The following is a 21,331-nucleotide window of genomic DNA, read 5'->3' as shown; positions in this document are numbered from 1 at the left end:
ACAATGTGAATGTCAAAATTGCTTCGTAAATCCTATAGAAATAGGAGTACAGAAATTACACAAAACCTGCAAATACTTTCCAGAGGGGTAACTGGATCAATCTCTTGCATTAAAAACAAGACTATTGTGGAACACTGAAGATTAATCCATTTATTATTACATTAACGTTTGTGAATGCATTCAATAAACTAGGTTATAGTCTATGAAAGCTTATGCCAGGGTAAACATTAATCTTTAAAAAAAACCCATAAAACTAATTTATTTAGTTAGATTTTTTTTAAATCCTCAAGGAATAGATGGAACATCATATTAATAGTCATTACACATATGAACAATTGATTATAATTTTTGCAGCTTAGGTTTCTCTGCTTGTCAGAGTGACTCTCTAGCATATCACCCTTTTCCAGTGCTGCTAACCACAGAGTGTATCATGAAATTACCTGAGAAAGATATGTGAAATTAACTGACAACTATATTTGCCAATCTTTCATACTTTCCTATGTGGAACAAAGCAAAATAGCATGAATGGAATGGCATTACATATGAATTTGTTTGTCTATTTGTTTGTTTGTGGGTCAAGGACAACACTGACAAGAAGGAATGTTCTATCTTTGCTTTGAACATTATAATAATAGTAAGGCTACACTTTTTGCAACAAATCTAAAATGTAGTACAATTTTTTTACACTGGAACAAAAGGCATTTAGTTTTCTGTAATTGGTGGTACTTAGAGTGATGTTTATAGTCAGGATCTGCGTCGGAGTCTGCTGAAACATAAAACATTACATAAAGCAGGGTAATACAGATTAATTTTTAATTTAGTCTGTGCAAGGCAGATACATCTGATCTCTGTTCTAATTTTGTATTTCCATGAAACTCTATTCCTGATTTTTTTTTCAGAACTGCACTGCATTGCAAAGGGATACAGCAGATTCTTTCATACACACAGAGAGAAGAGGGAAGAGCAAGCTAGATAATGTGTAGAAAAGGTGATTATAGACAGATCTGTCCTCAAGTCCTTACATTTCAGCCATATTGGTTTCATCAATCACAGCATACTGAGGATTGAGAGAGATATTTTATTTAATGGTTCCCTCTATCACACTATTTTTCAGTCTCTACTCTTGAATAGATGTATGACTATTTTTAAAGCTAATTAACCCAGCATAGTAACCAGTAACATCAACTTTTATATACGCAGCTCAACTTCCAACAATCAACTGCATTTAAAAAAGACCAACATCAAGTTTTACAATCATCCCTTTCTTTGAATAAAACCTTCTCCATATAATGGTTTGTATTTTTGTAAGAATACTTCCAGATCTAGATTTATTGTCCCATTTTGATTTAAGAGTACTTTAAACAAAAAACCAATTTCTAAAGGATCATAATTCCCCCTACCTGCCCCATTTCTAAGAAATTAGGCATGCTTTTTCATAATATAAAGCTCTAACACAGGCATATACAATAGTATAATGAAATATTCTGGTGAAAAACAAAAGAAGGGACAACTATTTCTGGACTTTTTGTCATGCTATATTAGAGGAAAATGGAGTTCTATTTTTCTGACTCTTGTTCTAGTTCCAGACATCAAGACAAATTGGCCTACATCTTTGGAGTACTTTATAATTTACTGAGTCTCCAAATTAGATAAGATGGTGTGAGACTAGGCTAAAGCTGAAGTAGGCACATAAGCAGGATGGACAAAGACCAGGAAAGGAACCCTTAGGGCAGTGGTGGGATTCAAATAAGTGAACAACTGGTTCTTTGTGTGGATGCCGCTTCCAGAAGTCCATTCTGAGCCTGGTCAAAAAAAAATTAGCTACTGGTTCTGCCGAAGTGGTGCAAATTGGCTGAATCCCACCACTGCCTTAGGGGAAGTAGTTAAGAAGGAACCAACTCATTAAGGAAATGGAAAAAAAAAATGTCACCAAAAACAGACAAAAGAAATTGAGCCTGAGCTCAAAAATAATGCAGTTCCAAATCATTCTTGGAAAATCAGTCAGTTACTGCATTGAGCTGAGAGCACAGAATCCAGGTAAACATGTACAAACAGGCTTTGGAACAAAGAAAAAAAGCACATGTCTATCTTTTTGCCTTCTAACATGCTGCTTACTTCCTTCTGTTACTATTGTTATCACTGACTCTAGAAATAAATATCAGCTAACTAAGGTATGTAGGAAGCACATCACAATAGTAATGGGGGACTTTAACTACCCTGACATCAACTGGGAGACAAACTCCGCACCAAGTGGAAGATCAAACAGGTTCCTGGCAAACCTAGCAGACAACTTTGTCTCCCAAAAAGTAGAGAAGGGAACTAGGGGATTAGCCATTTTGGATCTAATTCTCACTAACAGAGATGAAATGATAGACAGTGTTGAAGCCATAGGAACCCTGGGAGGAAGTGATCATGCAATATTAGAATTCAACATTATAGAAGCACAAGCAATAGAACACAGTCAAACTAGAGTCTTGGACTTCAAGAGAGCTAATTTCAATAAACTTAGAGAGGGCTTGGGAAGGATTCCATGGATGAGAATCCTCAAGGGGAAAACAACTCAAGAAGCTTGGGAAATTTTGAAAAATGAGATAATAAAAGCACAGTCTAGCACAATACCAACAAAGAGGAAAAACAACAGCTCTCAAAAGAAACCAGCATGGCTGCATAAAGAACTCTCTGACAAATTGAAAGATAAAAAGGACAAGTATAGAAAGTAGAAAGAGGGGAACATAACTAAGTCAGAATATCAGCAAATAGCCCGAGCCTGCAAAGATGAAGTGAAGAAAGCCAAGGCTCAAAATGAACTAAGGCTTGCGACCAAAGTCAAAAATAACAAAAAAAGCTTCTTTCAACATGTAAAAAACAAGAAAAAAGTGAAGGAAATGATTGGTCCATTAGTGGGTGGAAGTGGCAAGAAGGTGACAAGCAACAGGGAGAAAGCAGAACTATTTAACTCATTTTTTGCATCTGTCTTTACACAAAGGGAAAAAACAGACCAACCTATCAAAAATAGTGCCATAAAAAACAAAACAGAAACACAAGTTAAGATAGGCAAGAAAATGGTTAGTGAGCACCTGTCCAGCCTAGATGAGTTCAAATCGCCAGGACCAGATGGATTACACCCCAGAGTTCTCAAGGAACTGGCAGATGTGATATCGGAGCCACTGAACTATATTTTTCAAAGATCCTGGAACACAGGGGAACTACCAGAGGACTGGAAAAGAGCTGATGTAGTTCCCATCCTCAAAAAAGGAAAAAAAATGGATCCAGGAAATTACAGACCTATCAGCCTGACCTCAATACCTGGGAAGATCCTGGAAAAGATAATCAAACAACGAATCAACGAACACCTAGAGGCAAACAAAGTCATTACTAAAAGCCAACATGGGTTTGTCAAAAATAGATCATGCCAGACAAATCTTATTGCATTCTTTGACCAAGTGACAAAATTAGTGGATCAGAGGAATGCTGTGGACATAATTTACTTGGACTTCAGTAAGGCATTTGATAAAGTAGATCACAACCTACTACTTGACAAGATAGAAAAATGTGGGGTAGACAGAACCACCACCAGATGGATCCGTAGCTGGCTGACCGGCCGTACTCAGCGAGTGGTCCTCAATGGAACTGCATCTATATGGAGGGAAGTGTGTAGTGGGGTGCCCCAGGGCTCTGTTCTGGGCCCAGTACTCTTCAACATCTTCATCAACGATTTGGATGAAGGGATAGATGGGGAACTCATCAAATTTGCAGACGACACCAAGCTGGCAGGAATAGCCAACACTCCAGAAGACAGGCTTAAGATACAGAAGGATCTGGACAGACTTGAACACTGGGCACTAACTAACAAAATGAAATTCAATGGTGAAAAAAGCAAGGTTCTACATTTAGGCAAGAAAAACCAAATGCACAAGTACAGCGTAGGTGGCACCATGCTCAATAGTGATAACTGTGAGAGGGACCTCGGAGTCCTAGTAAACAATCACCTAAATATGAGCCAGCAGTGTGCTGCAGCTGCCAAAAAGGCCAACACAGTGCTAGGCTGCATTAACAGAGGGATAGAATCAAGATCACGTGAAGTATTAATACCACTCTTCAATGCCTTGGTAAGGCCACACTTGGAATACTGCATCCAGTTTTGGTCACCACGATGTAAAAAAGATGTTGATACTCTAGAAAGAGTACAGAGAAGAGCAACAAAGATGATTAGGGGACTGGAGGCTAAAACATATAAGGAACGGTTGCGAGAATTGGGTATGTCTAGTTTAACTAAGAGAAGGACAAGGGGGGACATGATAGCAGTATTCCAATATCTCAGGGGCTGCCATAAAGAAGAGGGAATTAAGCTATTTTCCAAAGCACCTGAAGGCAGGACAAGAAGCAACGGGTGGAAACTAATCAAGGAGAGAAGTAACCTAGAACTAAGGAGAAACTTCCTGACAGTGAGAACACTTAATCAGTGGAACAGCTTGCCTCCAGAAGCAGTAAATGCTCCAACACTGGAAGTTTTTAAGAAGAGACTGGACAGCCATTTGTCCGAAATGGTGTAGGGTTTCCTGCCCGAGCAGGGGGTTGGACTAGATGACCTCCAAGGTCCCTTCCAACTTTACTATTATTATTATTATCAACACAGGAAAGGTCAGGTCAGCTTTTGGTGGGATGTCATGTAAGCCTGGAAGCTATTAATCAGTAGAATGGTAAAGAGCTTATCTGAAAACAGAATGTATTATTCCATAAGCATCTTCACAAAATTCTTTCTCCTTTTCTTTCACAAGACTTTCTCTGGAGCACACTGAGATAAATGTACCTGGTAATGTAGAAAAAATATGCACCATTTTTGTTGATTAAATACGGGGGGGTGGTTTCCTAATAAGGGACAGATGGTTATATGGCAATCGAATCTGACTGCATGAAGGCTGTACCAAAGTCTTAATTTGTAAGTATTGTCAACATGTAGAGAAAAAAAATTAAAAAGGAGACAGGGGAATCCTGCCATCTTGGAGCCCACCCTACCAAAACTAAATACAAATGTAGGTATGTCTATTTTATTTCAATTCAATTCATTCATTCATTCAATTTGTATAGCTGCCCTTCTCAAACCAGTGACTCTGGGTGGCAAACAAATATAAAAACAATTAAAACAGATAAGCTATATAAAAAAGAAATTAAATACAAATAACAACCAAAAGCTATTATAATCCACTGAAATCAACATAACTAAGAACACCCCAGGCCTAAACACATAGCCAGGTCTGAAAGGCCAGCAGGGTTGGTGTTGAGTCCTCGGCTTAATGGCGAATGAGCACAGAACATCTCGTAGTGTCAAGAAGTTTTTATTGTAGTTCTTCTGCTCCGTTACAGCTCTGAGGCTCGCAGGCCTCTCTGCTTCCCTTAATAACGTTTCCCGGGCAGAATTGCAACAATTAGGCGCGCTCCGCTCCTCGCGCATGCGCGCGAAGCCGGCGCCAGCCAGTCTGGTCCCGGGCAGCTTGCAATTGCCCAGGACCATTGCAACGTCCCGAGCCTGCCTTTGCAGGCTCAGGACACAATAGTTGGGATCACCCTAATCTCTGGAGAGAAAATGGTCCAGAGGGGAGGGCCTAAATCAGAGAAAACATACCTCCTGGCAGATGGATTGGATTGGTAAAAGCAACTGGAAGAAAATGGTCTCTCCAGTAATCGAGTCCCAAGCCATGAAAGGCTTTAAAGGTGACAACTAACATCTTGAACTGTACATGGAAACACACTGACAATCAATGCAGCCCCTGAAGCAGTATTGTTCCATGTGCCAAATAGCTGACACCATTTACAGTTTGTATTGCTGCATTTTGTACCAGCTGAAGCTTCTAGATGCTCAAGGGCAGCCCCTGTAGCGTATTGCAGTAGTCCAAGTGGGAATTACAAATATTACGTTACAACAGTTCAATACAAACATCGAAGACCAATATTACTGGTCTTTGCAATTTTTGCATTATTGCTCTTGTAATATTATCTCATATTGTAAAGGCTGCGATGTCAATAGACCATGGCTTATCCTGGCTGAGGTAAATATTGAAAGCAGAACCATGGAGAAGCACAAAGCACTCTACAAATTTTCAAGATGGTTACACCTGGATCATGATACATATTTGATATTTGCTGCTGTCTGGGTTCCTGCAGGTATAGCATTACAGGCAATCTGTGAGATACACATGGGGAGAAGGAGAGAAATTACAACTCTGAAATTGGAAAAAGAAGAGAATTGGTTACTTAGATTTCTAGGCAGAAAGAGGGGGAGGAGTTTACATTGTGCACCTTCAAACAAGAGGTGAACGTTGAACTCTAGATACTTTTCAATTTCACAGCAAAATTTGTGGTAGAGAAAAGTTCTTGGCTCAATCTTCTCTCATTAATAAGAAAGCTTGCCAAATATCGTCAAGGGCATATCTTTAATGACAAAAGGCTACAAACAAACAGCACAGTAGAAAAACAGGTCAGGGAGTTCCTTTACCTACTTGAGGATTGGGTTCTCAACCTCATAACCCTGTATAACCTTCTTCTCTACTGGAAAACAATTCCAACCATTTTTCAGATAAGTATTAGTAAGTCTCTGCATTAAATACAAAGCTATAGGAAATTCAATGGCTAACGAGACCAAGCCAATTTGTAATAAAGTTGGGAATGGTCTCCTTCTACATACATATGATTTTGCATGCCATATATTTCTTCTGCACCATATCTTAAAGCATAACTGCACCATGAACAATGCTATTGCACAATCACCCACTTGAAAGGTTCCTGCCTCAAAAATACAATTTTTCTTCATCTTTATAGAATTAAAAGTAATTTTCACTTATTCATGTAAGTTTCATGATAAAAAATGGCAGTAAGCTATCACTCTGCTCTGCAGTCCTTAATGTTATTTAATGTGTAAATCAGGATCTACAACAAAAGAATCCTCCATTATTTCATTATAATCCTTTATGCTTTTCTCAAATTTTAAAAGTCAAGAGAATAGTTTATGAATGAAAAATGCCTGAGAATAATTTTGTTATGGTCTAGCAAAATTTATACTGCTGTCTAGATATTTTAAAAGGTGAACAACTGAAGACACAGAGAAAGAAAAGTGCAGCTCCCTTATTTGCTGTAGCACCTCCAATTAAATAAAACATGGCATCTCATGGCTTCTTTTCCAGATGTTGTAAAAAGCCAAATCTAAAAACACCAGAGAAACATGACCACTTCTAATATGAATAATCTCAATAGCACTTTAGAACTCATAAAATAGTCAGTAAAGATCTTTAAATTTGAATGTATGCACCCAACGTTTTCCATCAGTTTATTTATTCATTAGATTTACATCCCATCTCTCCTGCACGGATTCAGGTAGTGTATGAAGTATTCATCCTTCATATTTTCTCCACAGCACAACTTTATGAGAGAAGTCTCCCAAAGGTACCCAATGAGTTTAAACACTAAAACAGACAAACAAAAACACAGGACATTTTTTTTGACTTTCCCTGGAAGCATAACAATGACCTGCCAATATCCTTTCAGAGAGCTACTCTGATGTTAAAGGACAGCTATGTAGAGCAGAATTTTCTAATTTTCAGATATTCTGTATAGAATCCATTGGAACACACAGCACCCATTCAAATCCTTTCATGTCTGATACCAGAAGAATAAGCAATAGCATTTTACTTCATCACTTGGCACTTTTTCTCAAGGTAACATGTGTCAAATCTTAGATTCTCGGACTTGGCATTTAAGAGTCTGAGAACATCCTGTATACATAGTTATGTTATCAATTGGAAGCAGACTGAAAAGTTGGCTCTGGCTTTCTTTAAAATAAGACGGAATAAGCATGACAATTTTGTATGCACCTGGATTTAAAGGCAGGAAATTCATCTTTTAAAATAAAGGATAGCTTTTCAAACCTTATTAGATTTTTGACAACACGGACTGACTTTAATTCACAGATTCTTTTCAAGTAATCAAATTCAATCATATAAATCAATATGTCTAGGACAGAAATTTTAAAAATGGAAAGTCTTCATGACTCCCAATGACTTTAGAGACCTATCTCTGTACTTTTCTTGTCAACAGTATCAAAGTTGACAAGTTAGACTTTTTTTCCCAACTTCTAGCCTATGATCTGCTAACCAGGACAAATAGTGCTTAGCTTTGAGGGCAGGACATCTGCTAAGCCTTCTCTCTCATTCATTCATTCATTCATTCATTTCATTCATTCATTCATTCATTCATTCATTTCATTCATTCATTCACACATTTGTATAGCCACCCATCTCACATAGTGAATCTCTTATATTTCTGTGTAGGAACTTTCAAATCAAACTGGACTGTCAGTGACTCAGGGATATTTCTGTTATGTAGAACTGTTTCCAAAATATTGGGAAGGCCTCAAAGAATTTGAACCTCATAATCAAGTTTTTAACATAATTCCTTCCTAACCCCTTTCATATTACCACTATACAGAAACACTGGCATTGCTTATAAGATGAAGCAGTTAGAAAACTTAAATTCACATGTATTTTTAATCCTGTTATATGCCACTCCTCCCCTCCTTGGCATAGAAAGTGGCATATAACGATAACAATAATTAATAAGAGGAGAAGTAAAACACATAACACTATGCACACTTTCCCACACAGGCACTCTCCAGATGGATAAACTACAACTCCCATCTTTCCCTTATTATCTGGATGACATCCAGTTGGGAAAACACAACCCCATTCTGATAGACTGCAGCTTTCTCCTGTTAGTACATTAAGTGGCAGATTAAGGTTGGCATTTACTTCTTGTGTGAAACAAACAGAAACTAAGTGAGACATTTTCTTCAATCTGTTCATTTTGGAGTAAATCACATTTATTAAAAGCATCCATCACTCTGTTTCTGTGCTTTCTGACCTCCACCTATCCACGAATATGACAATATTCTATTAAATGACAATATGATGAACCTCAGTAAAAAAAGAGACTAGTGAGTGTATTGGATCAGCCCTTCCTGGGAGCAGGGTTTCTAGGCCTGTTTTATTCTGACGTAAATAGTGTCAGCTTTTTTCTGTTTTCGAACAGTAAAACCTTCAGAGATCACCTCTGACTCTCCTACCAAGAAACACCAATTAGAAAAGGGGAATGAAGAGAGGTTTTGCTGCTCTGCACTCCTCCCTGTCTTCTCCAGAGCACTTGGCCTATTTAAAGGTAGTTTTAAGTTGTCAAGGATACAAGCTCAGCTCACTAGAGATTCATGCATTGTTTTTATTGCAAAGTCTAATTCATGTTGAGAGCGCTGTAATCCTTTGAGCAGTTCAGCTCTTGTACAAATCCTCTTCAACACCTTAAGAGCTCAGTAAAGTAGCCTGCCTAGCAGTGCCTGTGGAAATAGCCGCTGCAAAACAAACTACTCTTCTGTCCTGAGCGGCTTTGGTTTCACAATTCTACCTACATAAATAATTTGGTCTGCCCATTTTCAAATGGGGAATCTACAGTCATGGTCAGCCCCATAGGCCACAACAGCTGAACATCTCAGAGGGTCTGGTAATGATAATAAGCAATCTAATAAGAAAGGGTTTATCCACAATCAGAGATTAAAAATGAAAAATGTGGCAGGCTCTGGTTTAATTAAATCCAGTGATGATAGATAGCACCTAGACAGATTCCTTTGAGGAATGATTGATGAGATCTTGAGAGTGAGCGCAATGTTAAAGCTAACAGAATCTGTCAATATGAGGAGAGGTAAATAGGAGGGGGACACTCGCCCCAAACATTTGTTTGATATGTTTGTCACCTTCAGTTGTTTTAAAAAATAATGGAGGTGGATACAAATAAATAAATAGATTTCTAGCAGCAAATAATTTTATTTAATTATGAGAACAGAAAAAAATGTTGTAGTTGTTTCTTAAGCTTATTTTTTTTTTAGTTTTAGCTGTAGGGAACCAAGAAATCTCCTTAATTTGGTTTCTTTGGTCCCCATAAAAACACAATCTCTACTCTTTTCCATCAGAGCTGTGCCAAAGCTTATTTCTGATATAATTTTTAGTGTGCCAGAAGTAGCAAATTGATCAACATAGGGTGAAGAAACATTTTAATATATACTAGAGTTAATTTAGTTTTAATGAAAATGAAATTATATTTACTTTTGCTGGTTCCTTTTACAATTTATACGATCACCCCTAACATAATCCTTGAAGGCAAAAAGGCTACAGACCCGTGATATAATTTGTCTTAAATTATAAAATTGAGGAATTTAAAGATTTATTATTTTGAGGAATTAAAAGATTTATTATTATTATTATTATTATTATTATTATTATTATTATTATTATTATTATTATTAATATCATTGCCTTATTTTACTTCAGTGTTCAACTCAGGATGGCAGAACATCAGGTCTGTGAAGATCAATCTCAATTGCTTCTTTTGGGTAGCAATTGTGAATTCAAGGCTGCTCTGTCCATTGCAGCATGGATCTCTTCTCATCTTTCAAACTTTTATTTTTCTCCAGACACCTTTCTGAGGCTAGATTCTTTTTAATTTCCTGTTTATTCTTGGCCTTGTCTTTTTCCTACAGTTTCGCTCAAAAAGGATTTCCCATGGTGGCTTATTCTAAGGCTTATAATCTGAAAGGAACGAGACAAGATAAAAATGATAGGAAGGGAAAAAGAAGGACTGTTTATGTTTACTAAAACACTGATTTGACAAATTATCTGTCTGAAAGTATTGGGATCAAAGTTCTTGTTTAAAAATTGTTGCAGCTAACAAGGTTGGTATAATTGCTATAAGGACACATGCTTCTTCTTAAAGTATAGAACTCAATGTGACCTTTGATGTTGTGTAAGGTAACATAGGGTTATTTGCTAATATTGGTTTGCCTCTCTAAAATACGTAAAATGGAATTATTGATTAAAATAAAAGAGAGATCAGCTCTAGCTAGAATAAAGTGTCTGAACAATCCGGCCAACCATTTTTTTTTCTTTTCAAAACAATGGGAAAATAATAGGCAGCTGATGCAACTTCCTTTATTTTCTTCCTTGAGAACTGGAAGGATTTGTTTTAGATCTGGCACATATATAAAGACCACATGCTGAATGAAGTGGATGAGTGCAAAAACCACTAGTATAACAACTTCAGAAGAGCCCTGTTTGATCAAATTATAGGTAGTCCTTGATTTACAACCATTCATTCAGAGTCCATTCAAAATTAAAACAACACTGAAAAAATGGACTTACAACCCATGGCCAAAATTAAGGCCATTACAGTACTCCCATAGTTATGTGATCAAAAACAGGGCACTTGTCAGCCTGCCAGTATAAATGACTACAAAGCTGCTGTAACTCTCCCCGCCTGCCTATCTCCCCATCTATGCTGTTTTGCCACCTTGCACATTAGTATGTGGTGGTGGCAGTGCCGGGTCTGGGGCTAAAGTAGAGGCCTGGAGTCTCCAGCTGGCTACCACTTCCCCCAGGCCTCTGCTTTAGCCACTGCTGCCATTGAGAAATGCTGCCTCCAGCCTCATATCATGGCCAGAGTTGCCATACCATTCTGCAAAGCCCCAATTGCCTTCACCACCCTGAGCTTCACATGCTCTGCTCTTCCCTGCTCATCTCCACTGCCTCACACCATTCTTTAACCCGGTATTCAGTGGTGGGATTCAAATATGTGAACAACTGGTTTTCTGTGTGGATGCTGTTTCTGGAAGTCCATCCTGCACCTGGGCAACAAAAAAATTAGCTGCTGGTTCTGCCGAAGTGTTACAAACCGGCTAAATCCCACCACTGCTGGTATCCCATTCTTTCTGCAATCCGGCACCCCATTCTCACAATCCTTTGGAAACCTTGTCTTCGCTACATCTCGCAAGAATGGGATGTTGGCTTAGGGATGGCAAAAAATGGAGCGAATGATGGGAGTTCACCTCACCACGCATCAGCACTCAGGTCTCAGATGCAGGCTTGCTAATCTCCAACCCAGTGTCCTAACCACATCAGCCATCACACTCCTCAATGACTTTGATTAATGACTGTGGATTCACATTATAATCATTGCATTTGCTTAACAACCACTACACAAAGAAAAAAAATCATAAAATCAGGTCTATTCACGTGATTACCTACTTTACGATCATCATGATTTATGACTGAAATTATGGTCTCAATTATAGTCATAACTCAAGGACTATCTGTATGCTACTGAAATTTAATAATTTACCATCAGCGGTGCTGAAGTGCAAAGCCACAAAAGTCCCTGTCCTGAAATGCTTTGTCCCTGCTAGGATGGGAGCATTGAATCATGGGATCCTGTCCTTTTGTACCAAGACATCCACAATGATCTACTAACACCCTTAGCTCATTTCTAGTTTGGATAGAATTTCATACGCAATTTCTTTAGGCAATAGTAATAGTAGTAAAGTTGGAAGGGACCTTGGAGGTCATCTAGTCCAACCCCCTGCTCGGGCAGGAAACCCTACACCATTTCGGACAAATGGCTGTCCAGTCTCTTCTTAAAAACTTCCAGTGTTGGAGCATTTACTGCTTCTGGAGGCAAGCTGTTCCACTGATTAATTGTTCTAACTGTCAGGAAGTTTCTCCTTAGTTCTAGGTTGCTTCTCTCCTTGATTAGTTTCCACCCGTTGCTTCTTGTCCTGCCTTCAGGTGCTTTGGAAAATAGCTTAATTCCCTCTCTTTATGGCAGCCCCTGAGATATTGGAATACTGCTTCATGTCCCCTTGTCCTTCTCTTCGTTAAACTAGACATACCCAATTCTCGCAACCGTTCCTTATATGTTTTAGCCTCCAGTCCCCTAATCATCTTTGTTGCTCTTCTCGTACTCTTTCTAGAGTCTCAACATCTTTTTTACATCGTGGTGACCAAAACTGGATGCAGTATTCCAAGTGTGGCCTTACCAAGGCATTGTAAAGTGGTATTAATACTTCACGTGATCTTGATTCTATCCCTCTGTTAATGCAGCCTAGCACTGTGTTGGCCTTTTTGGCAGCTGCAGCACACTGCTGGCTCATATTTAAGTGATTGTCTACTAGGACTCCGAGGTCCCTCTCACAGTTACTACTATTGAGCATGGTGCCACCTATGCTGTACTTGTGCATTTGGTTTTTCTTGCCTAAATGTAGAACCTTGCTTTTTTCACCATTGAATTTCATTTTGTTAGTTAGTGCCCAGTGTTCAAGTCTGTCCAGATCCTTCTGTATCTTAAGCCTGTCTTCTGGAGTGTTGGCTATTCCTGCCAGCTTGGTGTCGTCTGCAAATTTGATGAGGTCCCCATCTATCCCTTCATCCAAATCGTTGATGAAGATGTTGAAGAGCACTGGGCCAAGAACAGAGCCCTGGGGCACCCCACTACACACTTCCCTCCATATAGATGCAGTTCCATTGAGGACCACTCGCTGAGTACGGGCCGGTCATGCCAGCTACGGATCCATCTGGTGGTGGTTCTGTCTACCCCACATTTTTCTATCTTGTCAAGTAGTAGGTTGTGATCTACTTTATCAAATGCCTTACTGAAGTCCAAGTAAATTATGTCCACAGCATTCCTCTGATCCACTAATTTTGTCACTTGGTCAAAGAATGCAATAAGATTTGTCTGGCATGATCTATTTTTGACAAACCCATGTTGGCTTTTAGTAATGACTTTGTTTGCCTCTAGGTGTTCGTTGATTCGTTGTTTGATTATCTTTTCCAGGATCTTCCCAGGTATTGAGGTCAGGCTGATAGGTCTGTAATTTCCTGGATCCATTTTTTTTCCTTTTTTGAGGATGGGAACTACATCAGCTCTTTTCCAGTCCTCTGGTAGTTCCCCTGTGTTCCAGGATCTTTGAAAAATATAGTTCAGTGGCTCCGATATCACATCTGCCAGTTCTTGAGAACTCTGGGGTGTAATCCGTCTGTCCTGGCGATTTGACTCATCTAGGCTGGACAGGTGCTCACTAACGATTTTCTTGCCTATCTTAACTTGTGTTTCTGTTTTGTTTTTTGTGCACTATTTTTGATAGGTTGGTCTGTTTTTTCCCTTTGTGTAAAGACAGATGCAAAAAATGAGTTAAATAGTTCTGCTTTCTCCCTGTTGCTTGTCACCTTCTTGCCACTTCCACCCACTAATGGACCAATCATTTCCTTCACTTTTTTCTTGTTTTACATGTTGAAAGAAGCTTTTTTTGTTATTTTTGACTTTGGTCGCAAGCCTCAGTTCATTTTGAGCCTTGGCTTTCTTCACTTCATCTTTGCAGGCTCGGGCTATTTGCTGATATTCTGACTTAGTTATGTTCCCCTCTTTCCACTTTCTATACTTGTCCTTTTTATCTTTCAATTTGTCAGAGAGTTCTTTATGCAGCCATGCTGGTTTCTTTTGAGAGCTGTTATTTTTCCTCTTTGTTGGTATTGTGCTAGACTGTGCTTTTATTATCTCATTTTTCAAAATTTCCCAAGCTTCTTGAGTTGTTTTCCCCTTGAGGATTCTCATCCATGGAATCCTTCCCAAGCCCTCTCTAAGTTTATTGAAATTAGCTCTCTTGAAGTCCAAGACTCTAGTTTGACTGTGTTCTATTGTTGTGCTTCTATAATGTTGAATTCTAATATTGCATGATCACTTCCTCCCAGGGTTCCTATGGCTCCAACACCGTCTATCATTTCATCTCTGTTAGTGAGAATTAGATCCAAAATGGCTAATCCCCTAGTTCCATTCTCTACTTTTTGGGAGACAAAGTTGTCTGCTAGGTTTGCCAGGAACCTGTTTGATCTTCCACTTGGTGCGGAGTTTGTCTCCCAGTTGATGTCAGGGTAGTTAAAGTCCCCCATTACTATTGTGATGTGCTTCCTACATACCTTAGTTAGCTGACTAGCAAAAAGTTCATCTATTTCCTCTGTTTGGTTGGGTGGTCTGTAGTATACACCTATGGCAATGTCATTTCCCCCCCCCTTTTATATTGACCCAAATGCATTCAAGACAGTTTTTATCATTGTTGTACTCTATTTCTGTGAAGATGTAGTTATTTCTTATATAGAGAGCAACTCCACCTCCTCTTTTATTTGGTCTGTTTCTTTTAAATAATTTAAATCCCTCTAGCTGTGTGTTCCATGTGTGAGTTTCATCCCACCATGTTTCCGTAATGGCAACAATATCGTATCTGCCCTCATTAACCTGAATTTCTAGTTCACCCTGTTTGCTGTTCATACTTTGTGCATTGGTGTATAAACATTTGAGTCCTTTGTGGGTGGCCCTGTGTTTCCTTTCTACATAACCTGTGTGGTGCCTGAGTTCCCCTATTGTCTTACCACCTATTTGGTTAGTGCACTTTATATGGCACTCGCTATTAGAGGCTTCATTTTGATTGGTAGCAAGGTTGGTATTCTTGTCCACACACACATCTGTGCTACATGCACTGATAGCCCTATAGTTTTTAAATTGCCGGGGACAGGGTTGTTCCGTATCAATTAACTCCCTGTCCCCGCTGTTTAGTTTAAATTTCCCTCCAGAAAATCTGTGAATTTATAGCCGAGTAACTCAGTCCCTTTTTTTGATGGATGCAAACCATCTCTTTTGTACATCTTTTGATTGGACCAGCTACTGACATCGTGACTAATATATCCAAAGCCTTCCCCTTTACACCATTCCTTTAGCCACATATTGAATTGTGCTATGCACTGGCCTTTTCCGTTTTGCTCCTTATACACTGGTAAAACCTCTGAGAAAGTAAGCCTACAGATAAAGATCCCAAGATAACTGTTGCAATTGCAAAGTCTGTATTTGTGGCTTCTAAATCTGCATACTATTGACAGCAAAATAGGCTATGCACAACTACAGGACTTTTCCATTATGCAAGTTGCATTGTAATTTGTACTATATACATAACTTTATTTTGAAGTCTGGATCAGTGATCTGCAATAAAGTTTGATGGACTGACATTATTTGAAGCAGAAGTGATGCCTGCTTTCTAATGGAATAACTGGCACTGGCAGCCTGGAGACATTGTGAGGGGAGGGGAGGGGGAACGACTCAGGTTTATTAACTACCACCTTGAGGAAACCGATACTACCTTGAAATTATTGTGAAGAATTAATCCACAATTTCCCGCAGCTAGAAAATAATCAACTCAAAGCCCGTTGAGAACACTGTCTTGCACATTAATAAAACCATGCAGACACATGCTTATTTTTAGCTTTGTAAATGATAGCCTGGTGCTGTGAACAAACAAAATGAAGCACTCACAAAGATGTTTGTAAATCTGTCAACAAAAAGCCATGTAATGTAATCTATTAACTATCTATGTTGCAGCTCTTTAAAAGGCCCATGTCAAGGGCCATTATTAAAATCTATTCTAGTGCGGGAATATATACTTTTGCTTGTTAACCCCTCATGAAAAATGCCCCATTCTGGGGAGCTGCAGAGACATTATGACCACCACTACAGCATGCAAAATAAAACTAACATTTTAGCTCAATTTCCTGCAGCCTGCTCTGGAAGCCACCAAAAAGGTGCTAGGAGATACCTTTGGATCGTGGGATGGGGAATGGATGCCTGACAACCTGTCCTTCCAACTCCATGTGGACATACTGCTTGAATTCTGATCATTCCTTTATAATTCAATAAGATTAAATCAGTTTTCCTTTTAAACTAGTTTATGAAATAACTGATCCCAGTTTTCCAAATGGAAGCAATATTTCTGTAAACAATTGCAAATCAGCTCTTACTGCAGTGGAGGGATCAACATATGCTTTTTGTACATATGCATTCAACTTTTTGTTAGGATGTGTCTAGTTATGATAAATAATTCAAGTTCATTATCAAACGTGACCTTTTATTTTCGCAGGAAAAACTCTGCTACAGGTTTGTGTTGACTATCAAATAAATGAAGTCAATGGTTGCCTGAAGGTTTGGATTTTTTTTCTTTCCAAAGGAAGAAAACAAATAGATTTTACTTTATCTTCCTAAGGGAGATACATTATCTCGGCAAGCCTTCTTTATCATAAACAACATAGAAAATCAATATTAAGTTTGTAAATCTAAGGGAATATTCTGTTAGGCTATACCAGTGGTGGGCAACCTCGGCTCTTTTATGACTCATGGACTTCAACTCCCAGAATTCCTGAGTCAGCTATTCTGGGAATTGAAATCCATGAGTCATAAAAGAGCCGAGATTGCCTACCCATGGGCTATACTTACTGTTTACAATAAAACACAGTATACTACTTTACAGAGTGATGGTAACTGACTTGCTAATTCTTATATTAGGCAGCTGAAATCCACTGTATGTTTTTTTTCCTATGCCCAGCAAAAGTTAACCCATGAATTACTGTGATTCATGAAAGATCCATGTTACTAGAATATTTTGACACTCCCCCTCCTGTTCCAATTCCCAAAGCGTTCCCCATTAATATGCACTGAATTTTTGCAAGGGTCAAGGCAAAGGGGGGACTGCAAAATCCCCTCTTCATCTTTTGCTAGTGGTTGTTGGCATCAACACACAATGAGCCCCTTTTCCTTGAGAGAAAATCTATCTGGAAAGATATCCAAAACTGGATATCCTTCTCCTCCATGATAAGGGGAAAATGTATTTCCTCTCTTATATTGGAGGTCTTGGAGATGAGGGAACCCTGTCTATCTCCTCATTATTTTAAAACTAGAAATTTTATGCATTTATTGGCCTAGTTTACAATAAGGAAAGGCATATTCCATAATTTTTTATTTACAGATAGCTTGAATCCTGTTTTTGTTGAAGAGAACGTTCTGTCCCGGATAATCTACAAAGAGCTAAAGCTAACCATTAGCAAAACCTTGCTTCCTCTCACATTTTTACGATTTCCTTCTCTCTTTTTCCCACTCCTTCTCTCCATTCTCATTGAGTTACCAGGGGAAGGATTATTCTTAACTTGGTCTGATCTTGAATATTTGCAGAAAAGATTTGAACTTAGCTCCAGGACTGGATAAAACAAACCTCAGGCACAAGTCTGTTTCCTTTTCAAGTTCTTTGTCTTACAATTCCAAAACTCTCTTTCCATCTTGGAAACCACAACCTTGTTCAAAGGGACACTAATAGATAATCAAGGTTGTGCAGATGTGGCTTGAAATAAACCTCCACCATTTTTTAAGAAAAGATGCCTATTGCAATGAATAAGCAGTTTGTCATTTGCTGAGTCAATGATTCCCAGTGCTCAGTTGTAATCACCCAAAGATTCTGACATTTCTTATTTCTGAAAAGTAGTCACTCCAATGAATAGTTTACTAAACTGGATTTAAATCTGAATGAGAAGATATTGTCCACCAAATGCAAATCACGACAACTGCCATATTCAGACTACTTCATTAGCTTCTGGGCTGTAATACTGAAGCCTTATACACTGATTCAAAAATATCTAATAACTTGAAAATATTTGGTTTTATTACTGAGCTGATATGTAATATTTTTTTCAAGATCATATCTAAGAGGATATAATCTAGGAATTTCAACCTATTGAGAGGTACAAAAATCCTGCTTTTCTCTTTCTCCTTTTTCTTAGCTGGGTAGAGAGATCTTTCTTTACATCTTTTTTTTTTTTTGCTTTCCTCTTTCTGCCTGGCACAATCTTTCTTGCCTTCATCTAGAAGAGATTTAACTTGCTTGCTTGTTGCCTTTGTCATGGTGAAACCCTTGCATAGACTGGCTACACATAGCCCTTCTATTTTTCCCTTAGGCTCGACAGCCTCCTGGACTGCCTTTCCTAGTAAGTCTCACCTTGTGCCCAGAAAACTGGAATATAAGTAGCACTCTTCTGTCCTTTTATTGGGAAATGCACAAGTTGAGCTGACATGAGTTTCAGTGCTGCTTCCACCACGATGCTTCTCTTCCTAGAACACTTTACATGCCCTAAACTGTTTGCCTATCTGAGGCTTAGCGGCCAGGCCTTGCTGCTCAGGATCCTCAGCACCTACAAAGTATTTGTGGTAAACCACAAAAAATGATTTGGAAGGCCACAGTCAGCTCTACTCATTCTGTTCTCTTCATTGTGACACATGAATCCCTTTTGCTGGCATTTTTGTAAGGCAACCTGGATGCTTCTTGTTCTTGGACACCCTGTAGGCCTAGCATTTTTTTATACATTTCTAGAAACAAAATGCTACTTTGTCAATGTTAATTTTTTTTAAAGAGGGGATGTTTCAAAGTCTTGACCAGGGGTAGGCAACCCAAAACACTCAAAGAGCCACTTGGACCCATTTCCCACCGAAAACAAAACACTGGGACCCGCAAAACCCTTCTTTTCAGGGATGAGAATATGGAGGTCATGTGGATGTGGAAAGATATTTATGAATAGGAAAACAAGGGAGATAGATGTAGACAAGTGTGGAAGTGTGCATAGGACAGTGGTGGGAAAGTGCACTGGCAGATATAAATGTATTTGCAGAAATAACGAGGGAAAATGTTGTATGATATTAAGAGATACACGTATGCATGTATCCCTCCTTCCCCAGCATAGGGTTCCCCAGAAGCTCTCAGGATGAGCAAATGGCTCTTAGACTGAAAAAAATTCCCCATCTGGAAGTATTCATATTGGCAGCTGCATTCCAAAGAAAAGTTCTTTTCTAATCTTTTTTTCCTAGAAACTGTTTTGAATCCAGAAGATGAATGGGGAAAACAATAACTAATTACAGTACAATCTTATGCATGTTTACTCTGAACAAGTTCAATTTTTTTTTCTCCTCAGAAAACATATTGCTCCATTGAGGTAACTGGGTATTTAAAGGAGATGGTCTGTGTACATATACACAAAAATGTGTTTTCCTCATAAAATCTGATTCTCGCTTGGATATTAGGAAAACATGTTGCCATTTGGGGCTTCATTCTCTCTAATCAATGCTAGACAGAGCATACAAATCATCTACAATGGTAGATTTTTTTTTCAATTCTAATAGAGAGTAAAAACCGCAGAACTGGTTAAATTTTTAAAGACTGGATAGTTCGACTTGTAATGAGTTACAGACTTGGGTAATAATAACTCACAATCCAATCAAGTAATTTTGTCCACAGCCAGCAAAATAATTAATAACAGTAAGTTATTATTTGAAAATGCTCCCTTTTTTGTTAAAAGTTTTTTTTGGGGGGGGGGGAGTATAAAAGTTCAGAAACATACCCATGATGACAGGAATGTACTCTTTTTTCTACCGATAGTGGACTAATGAAGCCTTGGCAATAAAGTTTCTTTTTTCTTCTCACAATATTTTAGATTTGGTGAGTCTATCTGCATTCAGTGCTGTGATAATACTGTCACATCTGAAGGCTACATGGCTGAAATAATATTTCTGCTATGGTTCCCTACTGGTTGCACACCAAATAGAAGAGCCAAAGTAAATGGCTTCTAAGAGGCAGGCTCTCTATTATTTTTTGAGAGCAAAACTTTAGCAGGTTATGTCACAAAGTGCATGGACATTATGTGTCCTAAAGAGCCGTGGTGGTACAGTGGTTAGAATGCAGTACTACAGGCTAACTCACTGCTCGCACCAGGAGTTCGATCCTGACCAGCTTAAGGTTGACTCTGCCTTCCATCCTTCCAAGGTCAGTAAAAAGAGGACCCAGATTGTTGGGGACAAGATGCTGACTCTGTAAACCGCGTAGAGAGGGCTGTAAAGCAGTGTGAAGCGGTATATAAGTCTAAGGGCTATTGCTAATAGACCCAATCAAGCTTTCTTTTCTGCAAAGAACACCAAAGAGCAATGCTCGCTTAGAAGCGCCTGACAGAAATAGAAAAGCAAGAGACAAACACACTGAGTAACACATTCCCCCAAGAATCTGGTTTCAACAATTACAAAGTTTTTGTCTGCTTGCGGGAGCCATAGATAGATTGCTAGAGGTAGCATAAAAGTACTGTGGATGTCTTTAGCAACAAAGAAGATCTTTTCCTAGGTACTGCATGCTAGACCTCGGAGAAAAAGAGAGCCTTTCAAGTGATTTTTTTGCAGAGACAACAGAAGCCTACTCCTTGGTATCCATAGAAGCAAAACAACTGATTCTGGTTTGAACTGTACTATACCCAAGCCAATAAATTTTTATTTGACTAAGAATTACTTTAGTAGCTTGTTATCTGTAAGCATGTTCTTCTTATTTGCTCAATACTCCTTATTTGTTTGTGGGGAGAAAAAAAATATTGTATCAGTAGCTCACATAGCCAAAACAGACTTTTTACAGAAGGAAAACAGTTCAGTTTACATTTACCTTCAGCACAGTGATATTCCACGCAAAACTCTCAATTGCTTTGCTGAGTTTTCTTCCTTTTAGGCCTTCCTTTGTTCCTAAGTTATGTAGTTCTTCATGGAGCTCCATACCTAACAAAATATGTGGCAAAGTAATTAC

At 38.6% G+C, this 21,331-nt stretch overlaps 1 protein-coding gene across 3 annotated transcripts in view; it reads right to left on the bottom strand.

Moving 5' to 3' along the window:
* The window catches only part of PLCL1 (phospholipase C like 1 (inactive)), a 212,195-nt gene that overhangs the window by 4,861 nt on the left and 186,003 nt on the right, over nucleotides 1-21,331 (bottom strand). For all 3 annotated transcript variants that reach the window (XM_039347996.1, XM_039347997.1, XM_039347998.1), the window contains exon 5: nucleotides 21,194-21,303. In XM_039347996.1, the coding sequence (XP_039203930.1) occupies nucleotides 21,194-21,303 (110 nt within the window). The remainder of the gene's footprint in view (nucleotides 1-21,193; nucleotides 21,304-21,331) is intronic.

The sequence above is a fragment of the Crotalus tigris genome, unplaced genomic scaffold (assembly GCF_016545835.1).
Source record: "Crotalus tigris isolate CLP2741 ecotype Arizona unplaced genomic scaffold, ASM1654583v1 scf7180000018105.1476442, whole genome shotgun sequence".
In the NCBI taxonomy this organism is placed as follows: domain Eukaryota; kingdom Metazoa; phylum Chordata; class Lepidosauria; order Squamata; family Viperidae; genus Crotalus; species Crotalus tigris.
This window is presented reverse-complemented; position numbering and strand designations above follow the sequence as displayed.